General features: G+C 54.6%; 1 protein-coding gene across 2 annotated transcripts in view; it reads right to left on the bottom strand.

The window, feature by feature from the left end:
* Nucleotides 1-18,703, bottom strand: part of ZFR2 (zinc finger RNA binding protein 2) — a 43,366-nt gene that overhangs the window by 18,889 nt on the left and 5,774 nt on the right. Inside the window, exons 1-4 of one of the 2 annotated variants that reach the window (XM_073887382.1) lie at nucleotides 18,103-18,170; nucleotides 3,059-3,200; nucleotides 2,411-2,635; nucleotides 2,038-2,306 (exon numbers count right to left, since the gene is read on the bottom strand). In XM_073887382.1, the coding sequence (XP_073743483.1) occupies nucleotides 2,038-2,306; nucleotides 2,411-2,635; nucleotides 3,059-3,092 (528 nt within the window). In that variant the 5' untranslated portion in view covers nucleotides 3,093-3,200; nucleotides 18,103-18,170. Of the gene's footprint in view, nucleotides 1-2,037; nucleotides 2,307-2,410; nucleotides 2,636-3,058; nucleotides 3,201-18,102; nucleotides 18,171-18,703 lie in introns of those variants that run through there. The other variant, XM_073887383.1, reaches the window with a different exon arrangement.

Below are 18,703 nucleotides of genomic sequence, written 5' to 3'. Positions count from 1 at the left end.
AGGTGACCAAGCTCTTACGTGGCATCTCACACTCCTCTCTGGCAATCCTGAAGATGAGGCCGGCTGCAGTAACACGCTCCAAGTGGGTCAGCTCAACCAATGCACCCTGACTATGCCGAGACTTGGGCCGCCCTGGTGACATGGACCGGTGACATGGGGTGGTTCTGGGGCAGACGGGAGGCAGGGACAGGAGCCGGAGGGGTACTTGCTGGGACTCAAGAAACTTCTGAACATTTACCTGAGCAACAGCGCGCACGCACACGCGTGCACACGCGCGCGCACACACACACACACCCCAGGTAAAAGCCTGTGGGGCAGAGAAAAGCCTGGAAGGATAGACCCAGTGACGCTAACGGGAAACTACTGCAAGTATAGCAAGTAGGGCAGTTCCCGTCCGCGTCCTACACACACGCCAGTTAAACCGCACAGCTTCAACCCACCGTGGTCTGATTTCCAGCCCCAGGTCCCTGGTTCTGCGCCCCAGGCCTTCCCCTGACACGCTGAGGCAGAGGCCGCAGTTAGCAGCAGGAGACGCCCTACAGAAGGTGCCGCGCGGGGTCCTAAGCTCAAAGTAAGAGGCACCATTCACGACTGTCTTCCCACCACAGGGCCCCCCCACCGTAAACACGTGTTCAGTGTGTGACGAGAGAAAAAGCAGGGAGGCGCGTTGGGAAGGGGCCTGCCCTGTGCTCCTGTTGGCCAAGGGTTCCCCTGGCCCCGAAGGGCTCGCCCGGAGGCCACACGGCCAAGTGAGTTCACAAAGAACAAGACGCACACGCACGTGCCCGTGGGGACAGGTGAAGCAGCAGACGTGCGAGTAAGAAGGACGCTTGATCAATGTCAACACCCTGGCTGCGAGACTGGCTGCAGTCTGGCAAACTGATGGCACTGGGGAAGCTGGGCCAGGGGGTACAGGGACCTCTCTGAGTCATTACTCACAACCGCCTGCGAACCTACAACTTTCTCAGTAAAAACTCCAGTTTGAAGAGTGCTATTAATCTCAGCAAAAAGCTGGGAACGACAAGAGCTCCCATTTCTGTGGCACGCTGCATGCGTGGGGACACGCTCGGGCAAACCCCGTCACCACAGCTGTCCCCAAGAACAGCTCAGACACCTGCTCAGGTGACAGCACGAGGCTGGGCTCCAACCTACCCCACATCACAGGCGTCCCCTGCATGGGGAGCGTCCCGCACTCGCGCAACACAGTGCTGTGAAGGGTCTAGAACTAGGAGCAGAGGCTTGTGTTTGACCTGTGAGAGGAACCCAGAATCCCCGAAATACAGAATAAAAATCACGTAGAGAAGATGGACCTCCCATTAATGAGCGCGAGTCTCGGCGGGAAAAGTGCACAGGAGGTTCGATCAACAGGCCTGTAGAGACAGCAGGAGATGGGAAAGGGCCTTGGCCCCCCCAGGTAAGTGGGGGCTGGATGAGGGGTCTCCCCACACACCCTGATGGCCTGCGATCCTAGTCTATGCACCCCTCCAGCTTTCTCTCAGAGTATTAAAAAGAAGACAACACTAGCGCGTGGTTCTCTGTGGACATGGAGCCCTGGTGTCTGACGACCTTTCCAGAGAACTAGCTGGGTGATCTGTGAGTGTGGCTGGGGGATCTTCCTTGGACAACAGGTGTGAGCTCACGCTCGCTTCCGTCCACCCGAGGCCCTGCTTAAGCAGCCCTGCAGCGAAGGCGTGCCACTGCCAGGCGCCTCTTGGAACGGTGCCTGCGGCACCCATCGCCACACGGAGGAGGGGGCTCTGACCACGCTGCCCACTCGGGCAAGGGGAGCCCAAGACCACGTTCCTGCCGCCAGCAGTCCGTGCCGTGCTTGCCCTTCCGTGCTCTGCACGCACGCCTGAAAGGCACATCTGACGTGCACTTGACATCGCCAGTTTAATAACAGGCCTTCTGCGGTAGGCAACGCCCCTGATGTCTGGTTAGCCAGGTGGGGGATGGGGTTCTCTCAGCCCAAGGCGGGCAGCAGGGTCCCCAGGAAGATCCTCTGGGCCTGCTCAGCAGGCACGGAGGGCAGCTGACCTGGGGACCCGCGCAGCTGATCTTGCAGATGTCACAGTAGTGAAGTGGGGGCTCCCTGGGGCCACCCTTGGGTTTCAGCAGCTTGCGGGGAGCCAGGAGCTTGCCAGAGAGGCTGCTGGCAGACCTGGCCCTGGGACTGCTTCCTGGGCCGCCCCACAGGGAGCCTGGAGGCTGCTGGGGAGGCGGTGGCAGCTGGAGGGGCAGCAGTGGGGGACACTGAGGACCGGCTGCCGAGTGCGCCGCTGCTTCATAGCCCGGGTAGCTTGGTCCTAAGAAGCAGAGAGGAAAACCAGACAGAGGGAGACGGGTTGGTTTTGAGGACGCTCCAAGAGGCATAGCCTGTGCCTGCACGCACACGGGGAACGTGTCTTACCCGTGTCTGGGGCAGAGGTGGGGCTGTAGGAGGTCAGGGTGCAGGAAGGCAGGGTGGAGATGGAGGCCACGGGCAGGGCGCTGGTCGCCAGTGGGTAGGGGTAGTTCTCGGTGTAGCTCAAGGCCAGGGCGCTGGCTGGCTGCCCTGCCTCGGCAGCGGCCACTGATTGTAGGGGCTGCACTTGGCTGTGCCCTCCACGGGACTGGACAGAAGTTCCTTTAGTCCCTGGAGGGCAAGCAGAACCTCTCTGCAAAGCCACCCTTTGCCACAACCCCCCAGTGGACAGCAGGAGCCATGCTCCCCCTGGAACCGTGGCAACTGGCCTCCCCAGGGCCCTACTGGCCACAACCGCCTCCAAGTCCAGAGCCCCATGCTCTCCCATCTCGAAACTCCAAGTCCCCAGCAGAACCCACCTCCTTCCCGCCTGGGAAAGCCTCCTCGGAATAAAACTGCTTGGCTCCCCTCCTGGTTCTGTCCTTCCCGCCCTCCCTCTCCCTATAGCAGCCCAACCCCCCGCAGAGCCTTCCAGGCATCTTGGAGAGGAGAGTCCTGAGACTCCCGGCCCTCCTACGCATCTGGAAAGTTCGAAGTGTGACTCTGCAGGGGTTCCTCCCTTGGTAGAGCCAGTGGCTCCTTACAGAGACGCACCTGGCTGGCAGGCCGTGGCCGTGGCCGTGGCCATGGCCGTGGCCGGGAGCTGAGGCTGGCTGGCAGCAGGCAGGTGATACTGCTTGTTCTCGAAGCTACCGTAGCTACCGGCATCTGTCGACGGTCCATAGCTGTAACTGTCCTGCGAGGGGGTTACCAGAGCGACACAGAGCAGGGAGGAAGCCCCTCAGGGCAGCGGCAAGGTGTGCCCTTGCTCGCCCCACACGCGACGCGCGTTCACACGGTTCCTGAGCTCCTGCTCTAAACCGGGCCATTTCAGGAGCCGGGGACACAGTAACTGGTGACACGGATACGGCCGCCCTCGAGGAAATGTTAACATCTGAGCGCAGAAGTGCTCTGCGGAATGCCTAGCTTGGAGACAGCCCCTCAGAGGAGCGGTACAGGGAAGGCAGCAGGTGAAGACATGGGGGCAGGGTTCCCAGCAGGGTCAGCCGGATGCAGAGGCCCCCACACGGAGTCAGCTGGTGGGCTTGCCAGCGACCAGAGAGCAGGAAGAGAAGGGAGGGAGAAGGTGGAACCAGACAGTGTGAGGTTTGCTAGCTGGGCAGCCCGTGGTCCATCCACTGACGTTAGGGGGTACCAGCGGTGGGTGGCAGAGGCTCAGGGGGGTTGGACCATGTCCAGCATGGGACACGTTGGCAATTCCAAGTGGAAACACAGAGGCCAGATCTCTAGGCCCAGAGCTCTGGGAGCGGAAGGTGGCATCATGAGCACCAGAAGTGCCCGATGAGCACAAGCTCATCCCCTGCTCATTGTCAGGGGCAGGGACGAGAGCAGGAAGGTATGTCTGTGTCCCCGTCTGTCTGCCTATACGGGGCACCCACTGCACATGCCCCCTTCAACGTTATCCAGTGCTAGTCAAAGAAAGGCCAGGCTGATACCTGGTAGGAGGGAGCCATGGTGCGTGCGGGGGCAGGCTCCTGGGGCTGGCTAGAGTGGAGCTGGTACCCGCCATACCCCGCTGGGGTGACAGGCCTGGGGGGCGGGGCGGCCGCAGGAAACGGTGGGGTCAAAGCAGGACCCATTCCAGCAGCAGGTCCCGTGGCGAGGCTGGCTCCAGCGGCGGGGAAGGGAAAAGCCATCGGAGGCTGGCTGCTAGAACCACAGATAAACACAAAATCCGGCTACATCAGATGAGCTCTAAGTAACACTTCCGTGGAGCACGTAAGTGCCATCAGCCCCCGGGCGTTGGCAGCTCTGGATGCTACAGTGAATCCGGGCTTTCTGTGATTAACGGTCCTTAAGACCTTTCTACAGGAGCAGGCTTGGGTTTCAGCACTTTTCACAAAATAACACAAGGTCCTAACAACTCTGTGAGTCAGGGACCCTCCTTGTCCCCGTTTACCAGAGAGGAAACTGAGGCACAGTAAGTGGCAAAGTCAGGACCTGAGCCCGTTGGTCGACTTCTCAGCTCATCTGTGTGGGCAGCAAGCTTTTTCTGGACATCAGGATTCTTCAAAGAAAGCTAGACTGAACAGTATTTTATAACTGAGGAACGAATGGCTCCCCAATTATTAAAATACAGAAGATCAGTGAACATGGAACTAAACTCATAGTCACGAGAACCCGTTTTATTGCCAGCTTGCTCTACACAGCACTGAGGCCTCTGTCGACACCACCTCATTCTCCCATCTGCCTGTCCGTCGGTCCCGTTTCTAAATGCAGAAACTCTGAGGATCGTGACGCAGGTCAAGTGTTCGAATCAGACCAAGATCTTTGTGACCCAAGTGCCCCCCACGCTACTAAGTATCAGTCACCGAGCAGATGGTCCTCATCAAAGTCCATTTGTCTGGGAAGGTATCATCAAAGCTTTTAGTCCCATCATGGATCCCATGAAGGTCCTGCGAATCCTGCAGGGGATGAGGCTGGATGTGCGCGTGGGGTTTGGGGCAGGCAGGCCTGGGGACAAAAGTACCTCCACATGTTCTGGACCAAAGCTAGCCATGCAATGACTGCCGAACCGCCCCTGTCCCTCTGAGTGGCGTGCGGCCCAGCTGGGACAACACGGGGAGCGCTGCCCAGGCTGAGCAGAACACCGAGGGCCAACCACACAGAGTCAAGTGCAAACGCTCCTCGCAGGAGCTGGGGGCCAGCAGAGCCTGGGGTCTCACCCCTACCGGGAGCCTGCCCACCTCCTCGCTAGCATCTCCACCCCCCTGGCAGCGAGAGCACAGCACAAACTTGCCCACGTCGCCCTCCTGCTTGGAACCATTCAAGGCTCCGAAACGCAGCCCTGAAGCCCATGCACCCCATCCCCTCCTGTAGGTCACTGCTCGAACGTCACCTCCTCCAACAAGCCCTCTCTGAGCCCGTCTAGATTAGCAGCAGCATCCCGTCCCCGCCGCCCTGCTGGAGTTCTCTTCCCAGCACCTCCTGATCCTCTGACTTGTCTCTCCCCTGGTCGTCCCCTCCCCCACAGCACCAGGCCACAGGGGCACAGGAAGGGCAGTGTGTCCCAAGGTCTTACCAAGCACTGCAATGGCATTTGGCACATAGCAGGTGTGCAGTAAGTACAGCTGCGGGGGCACGTGCTTACAGGCGTCCCGGGGGGCACGTGTTTGGGAAAGGGTGGGTGGGGGCAGCCCCCGCAGCTCCCATCTACAGTGGCTTTCTAGATTCAATCGAAGGCAGCGTCCTGGACCCCAGGGGCCACTCCTAGGTGCAATGCCACCGTCCAAACAACTCGAAATCTGCAGCTCTACAGTGAAATTACAACACAACGGGAAGCCAAACCTCCGATCTGTAACACGAGATGCCTGCATCTCTCCAGGAAAAAACGAAAGCACCCTATCTGCTATGAAGGAGCACTGAGATTTCTCAAGTCAGCCACTCGTGAGATTCATGGGTCTCTTCTGTCTTAGAGACTTTCTTGGTCAAAAGGCAGACCGAGCTGAGGAATGGAATTCAACATTTAGTTTCATTTTAATTAATTTAGGTTTCGCAGTGGAAGGCGCAGAGAGAGAACATTTCCATCATCAGAGAAAGTCCTATGGGGCGGTGCTGCATGCGAAGTCCTCACCCATCACAAACACACACTTGTTTACTGAGAAACACACAAGCATCTCGGCCCACTCCCGCTCTTGTGACAAACCCTGTTCAGGCCCCGGGGAGACCCTTCTCCCCACCTCTTGCTCTAGAACATGAAAGCAAAATCCAACACTCATACATAATGGATGATCCAGCCTCAGAAAGGAAGGGACCCTGACACCTGCCACGACGTGGAGGGACCCCGAGGACGCTGCTCAGTGAGGAGCCAGACCCAGAAGGACACATCCCACAGGAGGACCCCACTCCCAGGAGGTCCCCAGAGGAGTCCCGTCCCCACAGACAGAGAGGAGAGGGTGGGAGCCGGGGCTGGGGCACGGGGTGGGGAGTCCATGCTTCATGGGGACAGAGTCTCCGTGTGGGGAGATGGAACATTCTGGAGACGGAGGGTGGGGTGGTCGCAGGACAGAGTGAGTGTGCTTCGTGCCGCTGAGCTGTGCACTTAGAGACGGTCCAATGGTACATTTTATGTCGTGTCTATTTCACTACAATAAAAAGAAACCTCACAACCACTACCAGTCACTCCCCATCCCCCCATATATTTTGTCTTAATGTTTAACAGACATTTTTTAGTATTTTAAGAAAGAAACTTCTTAGACACACATGAAAAATTACGTTGATTTTTCCATGTTTTACATTTACTCAGCATTTCTGATGAAAACATATCTGCTTTGCACACTTCAGCTGTAACTGAATTTTAAGGTTGGATCTTTTAGCTCAGCCTTTCTCAACTGGGATTCCAGCAGAAACGAAGGCCTCGTGCCCCCAGGCATCCATGTAGGTAAGAATTCAGGTCCCTCTGAGGATCCTGAGATGGCGCTCACTGTGGCCCGTCGGGCTCTCTGACCATCTCCTGTGTTCTGCAGCTCTGAGATGGAACCCCGATCGGGAAAGAGACCGTGTGGGTTTGCTCTGGCTGCCATTACAAAGTCCCGACAGGGTAGCTTCAACACCAGACAGTCCTGTAAGGCCGGAACCAAGATCAAGGAGTTGGTAGGGGTAATTCCTCCCAAGGCATCTCTCCTGGGCGTGTAGACACCAACTTCTTCCATGTCCTCACAGGGCCGTCCCTCTATGTGTGTCTGGGTCCCCATCGCCTCTTACAGGGACGCCAGTCATACTGGCTTAGGGCCCATCTCTGTGACCGCATTTTGACTTAATCACCTCTTTTTTTTTTTTTTTTTAAGATTTATTTATTTGACAGAGAAAGACACAGTGAGAGAGGGAACACAAGCAGGGGGAGAGGGAGAGGGAGAAGCAGGCTTCCCGCTGAGCGGGGAGCCCGACGCGGGGCTCGATCCCAGGACCCTGGGATCATGACCTGAGCCGAAGGCAGACGCTTAACATCTGAGCCACCCAGGCGCCCCTTAATCACCTCTTTTAAAGATCCCGTCTCCAAGTACAGGCACCTTGTGAGTGAGGTCTTGGGGGTCAGCGCTTCTACGTATAAATCTTAGGGAGGACACAAGTCAGCCCATCCATGATAGCTGCTTCAGGCCATTATAGTAGCAAAACTCAGACGACATGAAAATCTTGGTTACACAAACATCATTCATGCTGAAATAATATAAATAAAGTTCAAAAAATTCATTTTACAAAATATATCATTTATGAATTTGTTATTTTATAAGACATCCAAATAGCCCTGGCCCATCAACAGAATGCCCAGACATGCATGATAATAAACTCAGTCATCTTTGATGTTTTGCCAACCAGAAAAACCTTAGCCTCTTCCCCCCCCCCTTTGGTCATTAGAAACGTACATTTGCCAAGGTAGGTAAGATAAAACATACTGTATTTAACTTTTAGCCAGTTTGGTTCGTGATGTTAAAGTATTTCGATGTATGGTATGCAGCCATTCATCCTGGGCCCCCCAAACTTAAAGCCTAGTTATTTACTCATTTGAATGGATCACAATTCATTTGCCTATCTTCCTACTGGTAGACATTTATATTATGTGTTAGTTTATGTAGTGCTGAGTCAAAAATTATCCCCAATGCTGTGGTTTCAAACAATAATACTGATCTTCAGTCTCTGCAGGTCAGGAACGCGGGAGTGGCTTGGCTTGGCTCTAGGCTCATGGTCTTTCTGAGGTTGCCCACGAGACGCTGGCTGGGGCGGCACCATCTGAAGGCCTGACTGAGGCGGCGGGCTCTGCTCCCTGGATGTTCCCTCATACAGTGGGCACTTTGGTTGTAGCTGTCTGCAAGCAGCCTTGGTCCTCTTGTGTGGGCTTGTCTCAGTACTGCTTGAGTATCTCCCAACATAGCAACTAGCTTCCCCCAGAGAGAAAACTGAGTCATGACCCAGCCTCTGACACCAATCACATGGCAGAACTTTTGCCACATCCCATTAGTTAGAAGCGAATTACTGACTCTAACCCACACTCCAGGGCAGAGGATTAGGCCCCAGTTTTTGAAGAGTTCGTGGGTATCTCTTTAAACCACCAAACATTATTTCTAATTTCCTGCTGGTAAGCAAGGCTCCAAGGTATCCTCCACGTACATTCTACATATGCCTTCTTGTGCCGGCTTCCTTGAGCAGCCTCCTGTCCAGCCTGGGTCCCACCCCACTGGCCACAAACCAAGCACAGCCCATGGAATGGGGCCAGGGTGGCTGCCTCAGACCCACCCTGTGTCCTCACATAACTGTAATGACTTTGTTAGAGGCCCTACCTCTAGTCACATTGGGGGTTAGGGCTTCACATGAATTGTGGGGGGCACAATTCAGCCTATAGCACCTCAGCATCCCAAAACAGGACAAATCTTGTGAGGAGGTATCTTGGTGACTCCCCATTACTTACTACATAAACCTCAGCTTCTGCCTTACATCTGAGAGCCCCGAGCCCACTGTCCAGCCTCCCGCCACCCCCCCCGCACCCAACATCCTCTGTCCCTCAGCACATAGCACCGTTTCTCGGTCAGACCCTGTGCTTTTCTCCCATTTCAATGGCCACACCAGGCCCTTCTCTCAGGCTGGTGCGCCGCATCCCAGCCCCACCCGCCAAAATCCCAGGCACCCTTCACTGCAAGGCCTCTTCCGGCCTTGGGAGGTGGCGGAGGGCTCTTGCTAACTGCTAGGCTGCGGGCACATCCATTCTTTCTCCCTCAGAGTCAAAAATGAAAGCTTCGATGGCACACAGCCATGCCCACTTTGTGTATCATTTACGGCTGCCTCCGCCCTAGAGTGGGGATGCTCGGTAGCTGCAACAGACACCATATGGCCTGGTGTCAGGGACCGAATGTTTGTGTCTCCCAGAATTCACTGTTGAAACCTTACCCCTCAGGGTGACAGTGTCAGGAGGTGGGGCCTTTGGGAGGGATTAGGATTAGATGGCGTAAGGAGGTTGGCGCACTCAGGAGTGCCCTTGAGTCACAGGGGAGACTGCTGCACCCCCCCATGCAAGGACACAGCGGGGAGGCAGCCGGCTGCAACCCACCAGAGGACTCTCACCAGAACCCAGCCCCACTGGCACCCTCATCTCCTCTAGCCTCCGGAACTGCGGGGGATACATTCCTACTGTTTACAAGCCACCCAGTCCGTGGTCCTTTGTTACAGCAGCCCGAACTAAGATACACACAAAGCTGCAAGTATTTACTCTATGACCCTTTACTAAAAAGGTTTGAGCTTTTAAACAGCAATGGTTTCCTGGCTTAAAACAGCAATTGTTTATTTCGCTCATGATTCCGTAGGCTGGGCTGCATTGCACCTGAAGTCAGCGGCAGGCAGGCAGCTCCGCTTCTGGAGGGTGGCTGGCTATCAGACGGACACCCTGGCTCCCTCCCTGTAGCACCTCCTCCTCCAGGGCCAGCCTTGGGTCCTTCACGTGGCAGCGTTCCCGAGGTGGAGGGGACACAGGCAAAGGCTCTAGAGGCTGGAAGTCCAAGATCACGGTGCTGGCAGATGCCGTGTCTGGTGAGGGACTGGTTCATGGACCGCCATCTTCTTATGTGTCCTCACGTGGAGGACGGAGGGACGGAGCTTTAGGGGGCCTCTCTCATAAGGGCACTCATCCCATTCATGAGGACTGCACCCTCATGACCTAAGCCCCCCCAGAGGCCCTGCCTCCCCATACCATCATCTGGAGGATTAGGTCTCAGTTAGCCATTGTGGGGGGCACCGACTGTCAGTCTATGACAGCGTTACTTCCACTGCAGTCCGCTGGCAAGACAAGGACAAGGAAGCCCAGATTCCAGGGCTACGGAAACGGATGCTACTTCAAGATGGGAAAAGCTGCAAGGTCATGGCAGAAAGGCTGAGGACATAAGGAATGAAGGACAGAGACATTCTGGCAACCCATCTGCCACACTGAGGTTTTAGGAGTTGAGTGAGCCAAAACACAGCTCATGGCAAAGACCTCCCACAGGCATGGCCCATACGGTTGCCAAAACCTAGGAAATCTGGCATAGGGGTTCTCACCCGGGATGACTCTGTCCCTAGCGAACACTGGGTGATGCTGGGGACATCTGTGGTTGTCACGACTGGGGTGCTGCCAGCGCTGGGTCAGTAACCAGGGATGCTGCTCCATCCCCCAGGGCCCACCCCAGAATGACCTGCCCCAATGCCAAACGTGCTGCTGAGAAACTCAGACCAGCAAAAATGGGTGAGGATACCGCAAGTTTGGGGTTGGGGGTTGAGCCTAGCGTTTGGGGGGAAAAGCGGCAGCAGAGGCAGTTTCTCCCGCCCAGGCTCCCTGCCACAGGTCCAGAGGGAGAACACCCCACCCCTGCTCAGGCTCCCCTTCATGGGAAGCCATTGGTCACCTCGCCTTCTCTCAATTTCCAATCAGGCGGAAGCTGAGACTTCCTTCCCTCTGATTCCTTGGAAATGGCAGTTTTTCCTGCAGTCACTCTGGCCTCGCAGGCCCAGGTTAAGAATCCCTACTGGAACAGGGAGTGCCAAAATGCAGTCGTTGAGCTCAAATGGCAAGTCTGGCCCTGTGGGACGTGGCATGTCCCCTTCTCTTGGGAAATGTGATCAGGTCTTCTTGCAGCAACACGGACCTCTCCACGTCTGCACTCAGGCACCTCCATGGAATGAAGTCCCACAGGCACAAGTGAGACATTCCCTTCAAGCAAGATGTTAGAGAAGAGAGGCTGAGCATGAGAGGTTCTGTACAAGGACAGAGCTGGAGTCACAAAGGTTTAAAGACTAGGAACTGGGAGAACCACAGCCCAGTGGGATGGCTTCCAGTCCTGCTCTGTTCACCGGGGCCTTGAGCAAGTCGCTTACTCTTTCTTACCCTCGGCGTATTGGCCTGGGACCCCACCTCTTGAGATGGCAGGACAATTCAGCAGGAGCTCACGTGCTACAGCAGATTGCGCAGGCAGGGGCTTACAATGCAGGCCAGGGGTGCCAGATCTTCCGATTTTAAGCAAGGCTAAAAATCAGGGTTTTTGCAAAATCTCCCATTTTTTATTTTATTTTATTTATTTGTCAGAGAGAGAGAGCACAAGCAGGGGGAGCAGCAGGGAGCCTGACGCAGGGCTCGAGCCCAGGACCCTGGAATCAGGACCTGAGCCAAAGGCAGACACTTTACTGACTGAGCCACCCAGGCAACCCTATTTTTATTTTTTTAACGTTTTTTACTTAAGTAATCTCTACACCCAATATGGGGCTCAACTCATGACCCCCAAATCAAGAGTCACACGCTCCTCCGAGCCAGCCAGGTGTCCCAAAGTCTCCCGATTTTTAAATGCTGGCGACCAATTCAAATAAAGCAAGCAATAAGCCTACCACACAGGCTGAAGACAGGTGTGAGAATCAAACATGGTGTGCAAGCTGCCCATTTTCAACCCCTGATGGATGAGGAACAGGAATAAAAAGCCACAAATTCACTCTTGGTGAAGACTCCCTTTAAGCCCGCAGCCAAAGCCCTGTGCTACTACCGCTGCAAGTCGCCTGTTGCTCAAAGGGAGGGTGTGCCTGTCCCCGCAACAGTGAGGACCCCGTGACAAGGACCCAGCTGGTGCCGTCGGCCCAGGAGGGAGAAGAGCCGAAGCTGGATGCTGGGCCCCCGTTAGCACAGGAAGAGCAGTATTTAAGCACATCTACGCAAATGCAGCTTCCTGAGTCCCGGCTGGCATCCTCCTCTTTGGGTCAAGGCAATTATCTCGTAATGGTTTTTTGGCCTCAGTGTTTGTTTCGGGGAGGCAGGGTTTTTTTTGAGTACATCATCTAGATAAGATTTTAGAATGCAAGGTTGGCAAGACCCATTGATGTCATTTTGCTCAGTCACCTGACGGGGACGTGGAGGGCTGGATGGAAGGGACTCGGCCGAGGAGGTCCGGTTCTGAGCAGGGCTCTCTCCTGTGGGACATGCTCTCACTTGCTCCTACGAGGCCAACCATAAAAGAACACATGGAGGGGCGCCTGGGTGGCTCAGTCGGTTGAACGTCTGCCTTCGGCTCAGGTCATGATCCTGGAGTCCTGGGATCGAGCCCCACATCGGGCTCCCTGCTTGGCGGGAAGCCTGCTTCTCCCTCTCCCTCTGCCTGCCACTCCCCCTGCTTGTTCTCTCTCTGTCAAATAAGTACAATCTTAAAAAAAAAAAAAAAAAAAAGAAAGAAAAAGAACACATGGACCCTGAGTGTAGCCCTCACTTCAGAAGGGTATGTCTGAGGAACCTACAGCAGGTAATGACATGTTCTGGGTCTGCTGCAGCAGTGAGATCGCTCTGATACACACCACTGTCAATGGGTCATACTCAGTGGGAACACGCACACACAACACCAAAAACATTTAGAGTCTGAGGGGGGAAAAAAGTGGAAAAAAAAGATTTTCCTGCAATCACAGTGAGCTGATGTTTGAGCTAACAAAGTTCACTCAGTATCACTGCCCCACGTGGCAAAAACTAAGCCTGACTGAGACTGCCGCAGAGCCCCAAGTAGCTGGAACTCTCACGTCAAGGATCACCTACACTGCAGTGCTAGTGAGAGAAAACTCAGCTCCAGCACCCTGACCTCGGCACAGTTTTCCAGGCACATCTGTGATGACTCACAGGGCTGAGGAACATTCAGAGTTTAGACGGCGTGCAGTGGACTCCAATACCCACTGCTGATATGGTCACTAAAGACATTCATCGGGAAGGACATTTTCAAATCTGTTTTATTGTAAGATGACATGACTTTATGTGTACACACACACACGTAAACACCCCGTGATGATCTCATTTGGCACTTCGGTTCTCGAGGTTTTTAACGTCAAAATATAATTTGACATACGTTCACATGACAATTCTGATGTTTAAAAATATTTCTTTAAAGTATAAGTAATCTCAACACTCAACATGGGGCTTGAACTCACAACACTGAGATCAAGACTCACATGCTCTTCTGAATGAGCTAGCCACGCGCCCTACAATTCTGATTATTTTTTAGCAGAGTTTTTTAAATTATGAAAGTCTTACGTACCTTCTCCATGTGAAATGCCCATTTCAGATCCAGAAAACATCCCAACCTACTGGAAAGGGGTTTGATAAACTAAATCTTTGGGCCCTTGGGGCTCCTGGGTGGCCCAGTCGTTGAGCGTCTGCCTTCGGCTCAGGTCATGATCCCAGGGTCCTGGGATCGAGCCCCGCATCGGGCTCCCTGCTCCGCGGGAAGCCTGCTTCTCCCTCTCCCACTCCCCCTGCTGGTGTTCCCTCTCTCGCTGTGTCTCTGTCAAATAAATAAATAAAATCTTAAAAAAACAAACAAAAACACACTAAATCGTTGGGCTCTTGAGAAGATGACAGAGAATTTCATTCCCCACCCCCATCTGCAACCTTCTTTAAACTGTAGTCAAGAGTCTCCAGCTCTGAATCAGGGCCAGCCTGGCTCCTCAAGACAGAGCCACTGGGCTGCTCCACGTTGCTGAGGCAGGGATTCCCGAAGCTGGTGACAGGCGTTTCCCAAGCCTCCAGGGTGAGCCGGATTCTGAGCTTGGCGGTGCAATTCTTCCATCCTTCTGCAAAGGAACATGGTCCCCACATGGAGGGTGGCCACGAGGTTAGCCTGACAGGCAGATGCTTAAAAATGTTGTCCTGATGATATTATGCTGGGTAAGCCAAAGAGAAAGCATTCTGCATGTGCCCTCAGAGAAGCAGTGCAAGCGAAAGAATTTCCAACCAGGCTTACGATGACCACGCCAGTCTACTGCTGTGAATCCAACTGATGAAAGGCCACTGTCTGAGGACTGGCGAGGGGTCATGTGTGGTTCCAGCCCTCTCCTGCTGCTTTCAGACGTGGAGAAACCTCTACCACCATGTCTACACTGGTCTGACACATGCACCTCGTGTCGACAGAGGGAGGCAGGACTAGACAACCAATGTGCGGTTCTTACGAGCAAGTAAAACAGATGTCCAACTACCAACCCTGGATTCAACCAAAGACATTCAAATTAAAAAGAAGCCACTGGTGGGGCACCTGGGTGGCAAAGTCAGTCAAGAGTCCCACTCTTGGTTTCGGCTCAGATCATGAACTCATGGGTCATGAGACAGAGCCCCGCACTGGGTTCCATGCTCAGCGGGGAGTCTACTTGCGATTCTCTCTTCCCTCTCCCCCTCTGTCCCTCCCCCCACTCTCTCTCTGTCTCTCTAGTGAATAAATCTTTAAAAAGAGAGAGCTTCTCAAAAGCTTATTAAAATAGAGCTTCTCTCGATGAGAAATCAAGCATTACCCCCAAATCCAGCAGCTGTCTTATTTAGACTTAACAAGAATGTGAAGGCAAAGGTAGCCAGGTGTACTGTACCGGTGGAATTTTCACAAAACTGCTGAACGAAGAGGGAAGGAAATGTAACAGAGAGGGCCAGCCTATCCTGTTGCACTAGTGCGGACCTCCAGCATACAGCTCCAAGTTCTAGATGTTTCCATTACCAAAGTGATTGAAACACATACAGAACCCTGCTGGGAAAACTGCACTTGGGATGATGAAAAGCACTGCCAAATTCAATTTTCCTCATGGGATTAATCCTTCATTCTGGATATCTGCAGCACTAACTCTAGCTCTAAAAAAAGCTTTAGGAGATTTAAAAGACCAAACAACATACAATAATTGAAACTCATCATACCAACAATTGTAAACTTTTCTTATACCGTCGAGAGTGAATGTGCATCCAATTCCTACTGACCAACAATTCAAGAAGTTCAGATCCCAACCCTAATAATGGACAACGATATAAGGAATATTCCTATCCAGGGCTATGGTTATCAAGTTTAAAAGCCAAGAAAACCTAGTCAAAATTCCTCTAAGAAAAAAACTGTTGCCAGGGCGCCTGGGTGGCTCAGTCGTTAAGTGTCTGCCTTCGGCTCAGGTCATGATCCCAGGGTCCTGAGATCGAGCCCCGCATCGGGCTCCCTGCTCGGCAGGAGGCCTGCTTCTCCCTCTCCCACTCCCCCTGCTTATGTTCCTGCTCTCGTTGTCTCTGTCAAATAAATAAATAAAAATCTTAAAAAAAAAAAAAAAGAAAAAAACTGTTGTCTTCACTTTTGGCAATTTGTGAATACGGGTTTTGTAAATACCATTGTCCAAATGCTACCATAAAGTTGGTATGCATTCTCAAAATCTGTTATGTAATTAGTCTTCCCATGGCATGTTATATAAGAAATATATACTCTACAAGCAGCTGAAGGTTCCAAGCAAAAGTCACTTACCCCAGAAAAAAAATGTCTAGCTAAAGTCATTCAGATAATGCAGATGATCTCTTTCCAAGGTTTTGTAAGACTGAAATTTATTTTACCATGATCTGTGTTTCAGTTTCACTTAAATTTATTTTTAAGATTTTATTTTTTTAAGTAATCTTTACAACCAATGTGGGGCTTGAACTTATGACCCTGAGATGAAGAGTCCCACACTCTGACTGAGCCAGCCGGGCACCCCTACTCTTTTCTTAAGGAATAACACATGTTCTTGGGGACACTTCTAAAGCACAGACTAATTTGACATTTCATTCAGGGTAATTTCACATCCTTAGTCACACGCTGAGTACATGGTATCACCTAAGTCATCAGACTAAAGACAGCAGCTAGGCTGATATGTGTAACTACATTAATTCAAATAAATGACAGATGCATCTGCTGAAGCCCAGCAATTACCCATTTTAACAGTGTAAATACTTCAATTCTCCTCCAGGAGGTAATTTTTTTTTTAAAGATTTATTTATTTGAGAGAGCGAGCTAGCTCGAGCAGGGGTAGGAGCCGAGGGGGAGGGAGAGAAACAAGCAGACTCTGTGCTGAGTGCAGAGCCCCACTCAAGGCTCGATTCCAGGACCCTGAGATCACGACCTGAGCCGAAATCAAGAGTCGGATGCTTGACTGACTGAGCCACCCAGGCGCCCCTCCCCTGGAAGGTAATCTTAATAGACAGCATAACATTCAAGTGATTTCCCACTCATGACTGAAGAATGCACTGAGAAAGAAAAAGAGAAAAGAAAAAAGAGCTTGCGAGCGGGCAGAGGGTGAAGCCCTTCCAAAAGTGCACGCCTCTAACAGCCTGGGACTAGCAGATTCTGCTTTAACTAAGCACAGGCAATAGAAATAGCACTGAGGGTGACAGAAACAAAGAAGGATAAAAAAAAACACTGTGTTGCAGGAAACGGCAGGCCCCATCAGAAAATCCATTACTAGCCACACACCCCACTTTAGAAGCCACTCCAAGCGCGGAAAACATAAGGAGCTCTCCTCTTTTCCATAACCCTTAATTCCCAAGCCCTGGTCTGTTTCCTTGTGATCCCAGAGGAAAGAACATGGCCAGATCCCAACGACTAGGTTGAGAGGTCAGCCCTAACTTTCCACGTATCTATTTTCTACAAGCTGAAACTGAAACGTGCAGCAAGGGCCCCTATAGTGCAGCCGACACATGTCTCGGTTGCCCAAAGGGCAGTCTGCGTCCTTGTTTCCTCAGGGTGAGGAACCGGCCAGAGAGGTTCAGCCAGGCTACAGCTGGAAAGGGCTGGGTTCCGGGAGGCGCTCGACCACCCCCCCCCCCCCCCCCCCCCCCCCCCCCCCCGCGGGACGCCAGCATCCCTGCCTGGGACTTGCTCTTGAGCGTCAGGCTGAAGGAGGAAACAGCAGAGATGCTCCAGAGAGAGGCCGTGGAGAACGGCGTGGGGCTGTGTATTTGTACACTTGGGGTACAGCACACCCCATGTGCTGTTTCTACCTGGACATCCCTCCTTCCCTTGGCTGCTTCCTATCTCTGCCCCCACCTCTTCTCCAAGCTCCTCCCCCTCCCCCAAATGCATGGGTCTCCTTTACACCCACCCCACAAAGTCTCAAGGTCTCAGGCTCCTCTAGCCCTCCTTACTGTTCCCCCTCCCCTGGAAGCCTCTAATGCCCACCCCCCACTGGGTGTCAGGACTTCCCCATGTCGAGTCTGGGGCCCCCCCAAGTCTCTGCCTGATCCCCCCATCAGGGCTCAATCCCCCCTGCCAATGTCTCTGAGTTCCCTCACCACCCCCACCCCCGTCAGGGGTCAGTACCCCCTGACCCCACGAATCCCTGCCCAGCCAGGTGCCCTCCCGGGTCTGTCTTACCCCCAAATCAGAATCAGATCGCCCCTCCGCTCCCCTCTCCTCCGCCAAGGTCTCCGCTCCACACCCTGCGCAGTCAGGTCCCCTCCGGGCCCGCCCCCCACCCCCCGCGGCCCTCAGGACCCTCCCCGGCCTCCGTCTATCCCCCACCCCCGCCCAGGGGTCCCGCGCTCTGGCCCTCCAGCTGTGCCCCTCCGGGGCCACCCTCGGCCAAACCCCCTCCCCACTCGGGCTTCTGTGCCCGCCTTGGGAGCCGCTGCCCTCCCCACCTCAGGCCTGAGCGCCCCCTTAGGTACGGACTCCCAGCACCGCCAGCTCTCCCTCCCGGCTGCGCGGCCATCTTAGCTGGCGCAGGCCTCCCAGCCCGTGTCCCGCTTGGTTCCGGCCAACACGCCGGCCCGCGGCTTCCCCGGGATCTGGGTCGGGCCCGCGTCGGGCCAGCGGCGCGGGCGGCGCTGGGGCCGTTACCTGTGGTGTGGGCCGGCGCCCCACGCGTAGCCGGAGCAGTTACTCGCCGCCATCTTGGCGTCAGCACAGAGCTCGAGCTGGCCCGAGGCGCGAAGGGGCGGGGCGCCGGCGGTGACGTCCCCGGGCCCCGCCCCCGCGCCGCGTGCAGCTCGCGTCCCACCACGCGCCCCAGGCCCCGCCCCCCGCGCGAAGCCCGGGCCCTCTCGCTTCTCACTGCACGTCTCCGGGCGGACTCTGCCTCGAGCCCCGCCCCTGCCTCGAGCCCCGCCCCTTCCTGGAGTCCCGCCTCTACCCCCGCCCCCGGGGAGGGGGGGCAGCTCAACATCCGGGGGCTCTGCCTCGAGCCCCGCCCCTTCCCGGAGTCCCGCCTTCCCTTAAACCATAAGCCTTTGTCGGGGTCGGGGCGGGGGTGTCTCTGCCCTACGTCCGAAGCCCCGCCCTGAGCGGGAGCCTGGACGTACTTCTACTTTGTGTCCCACTTGGGTGGGTTGGGGAGTTCCGCTGACCGCTCTGGCTGAGTGCAGGTGGCCCTGCTGAGGCGGCCACGTCCTGCATGTCCCTTGGGCACCCCCTGGTTAGCAGCCTTTCGAGGCGCCTTCTA

The sequence above is a fragment of the Callorhinus ursinus genome, unplaced genomic scaffold (assembly GCF_003265705.2).
Source record: "Callorhinus ursinus isolate GAN/ISIS: 27379988/994484 unplaced genomic scaffold, GSC_fseal_2.0 scaffold77, whole genome shotgun sequence".
NCBI lineage: Eukaryota > Metazoa > Chordata > Mammalia > Carnivora > Otariidae > Callorhinus > Callorhinus ursinus.
This window is presented reverse-complemented; position numbering and strand designations above follow the sequence as displayed.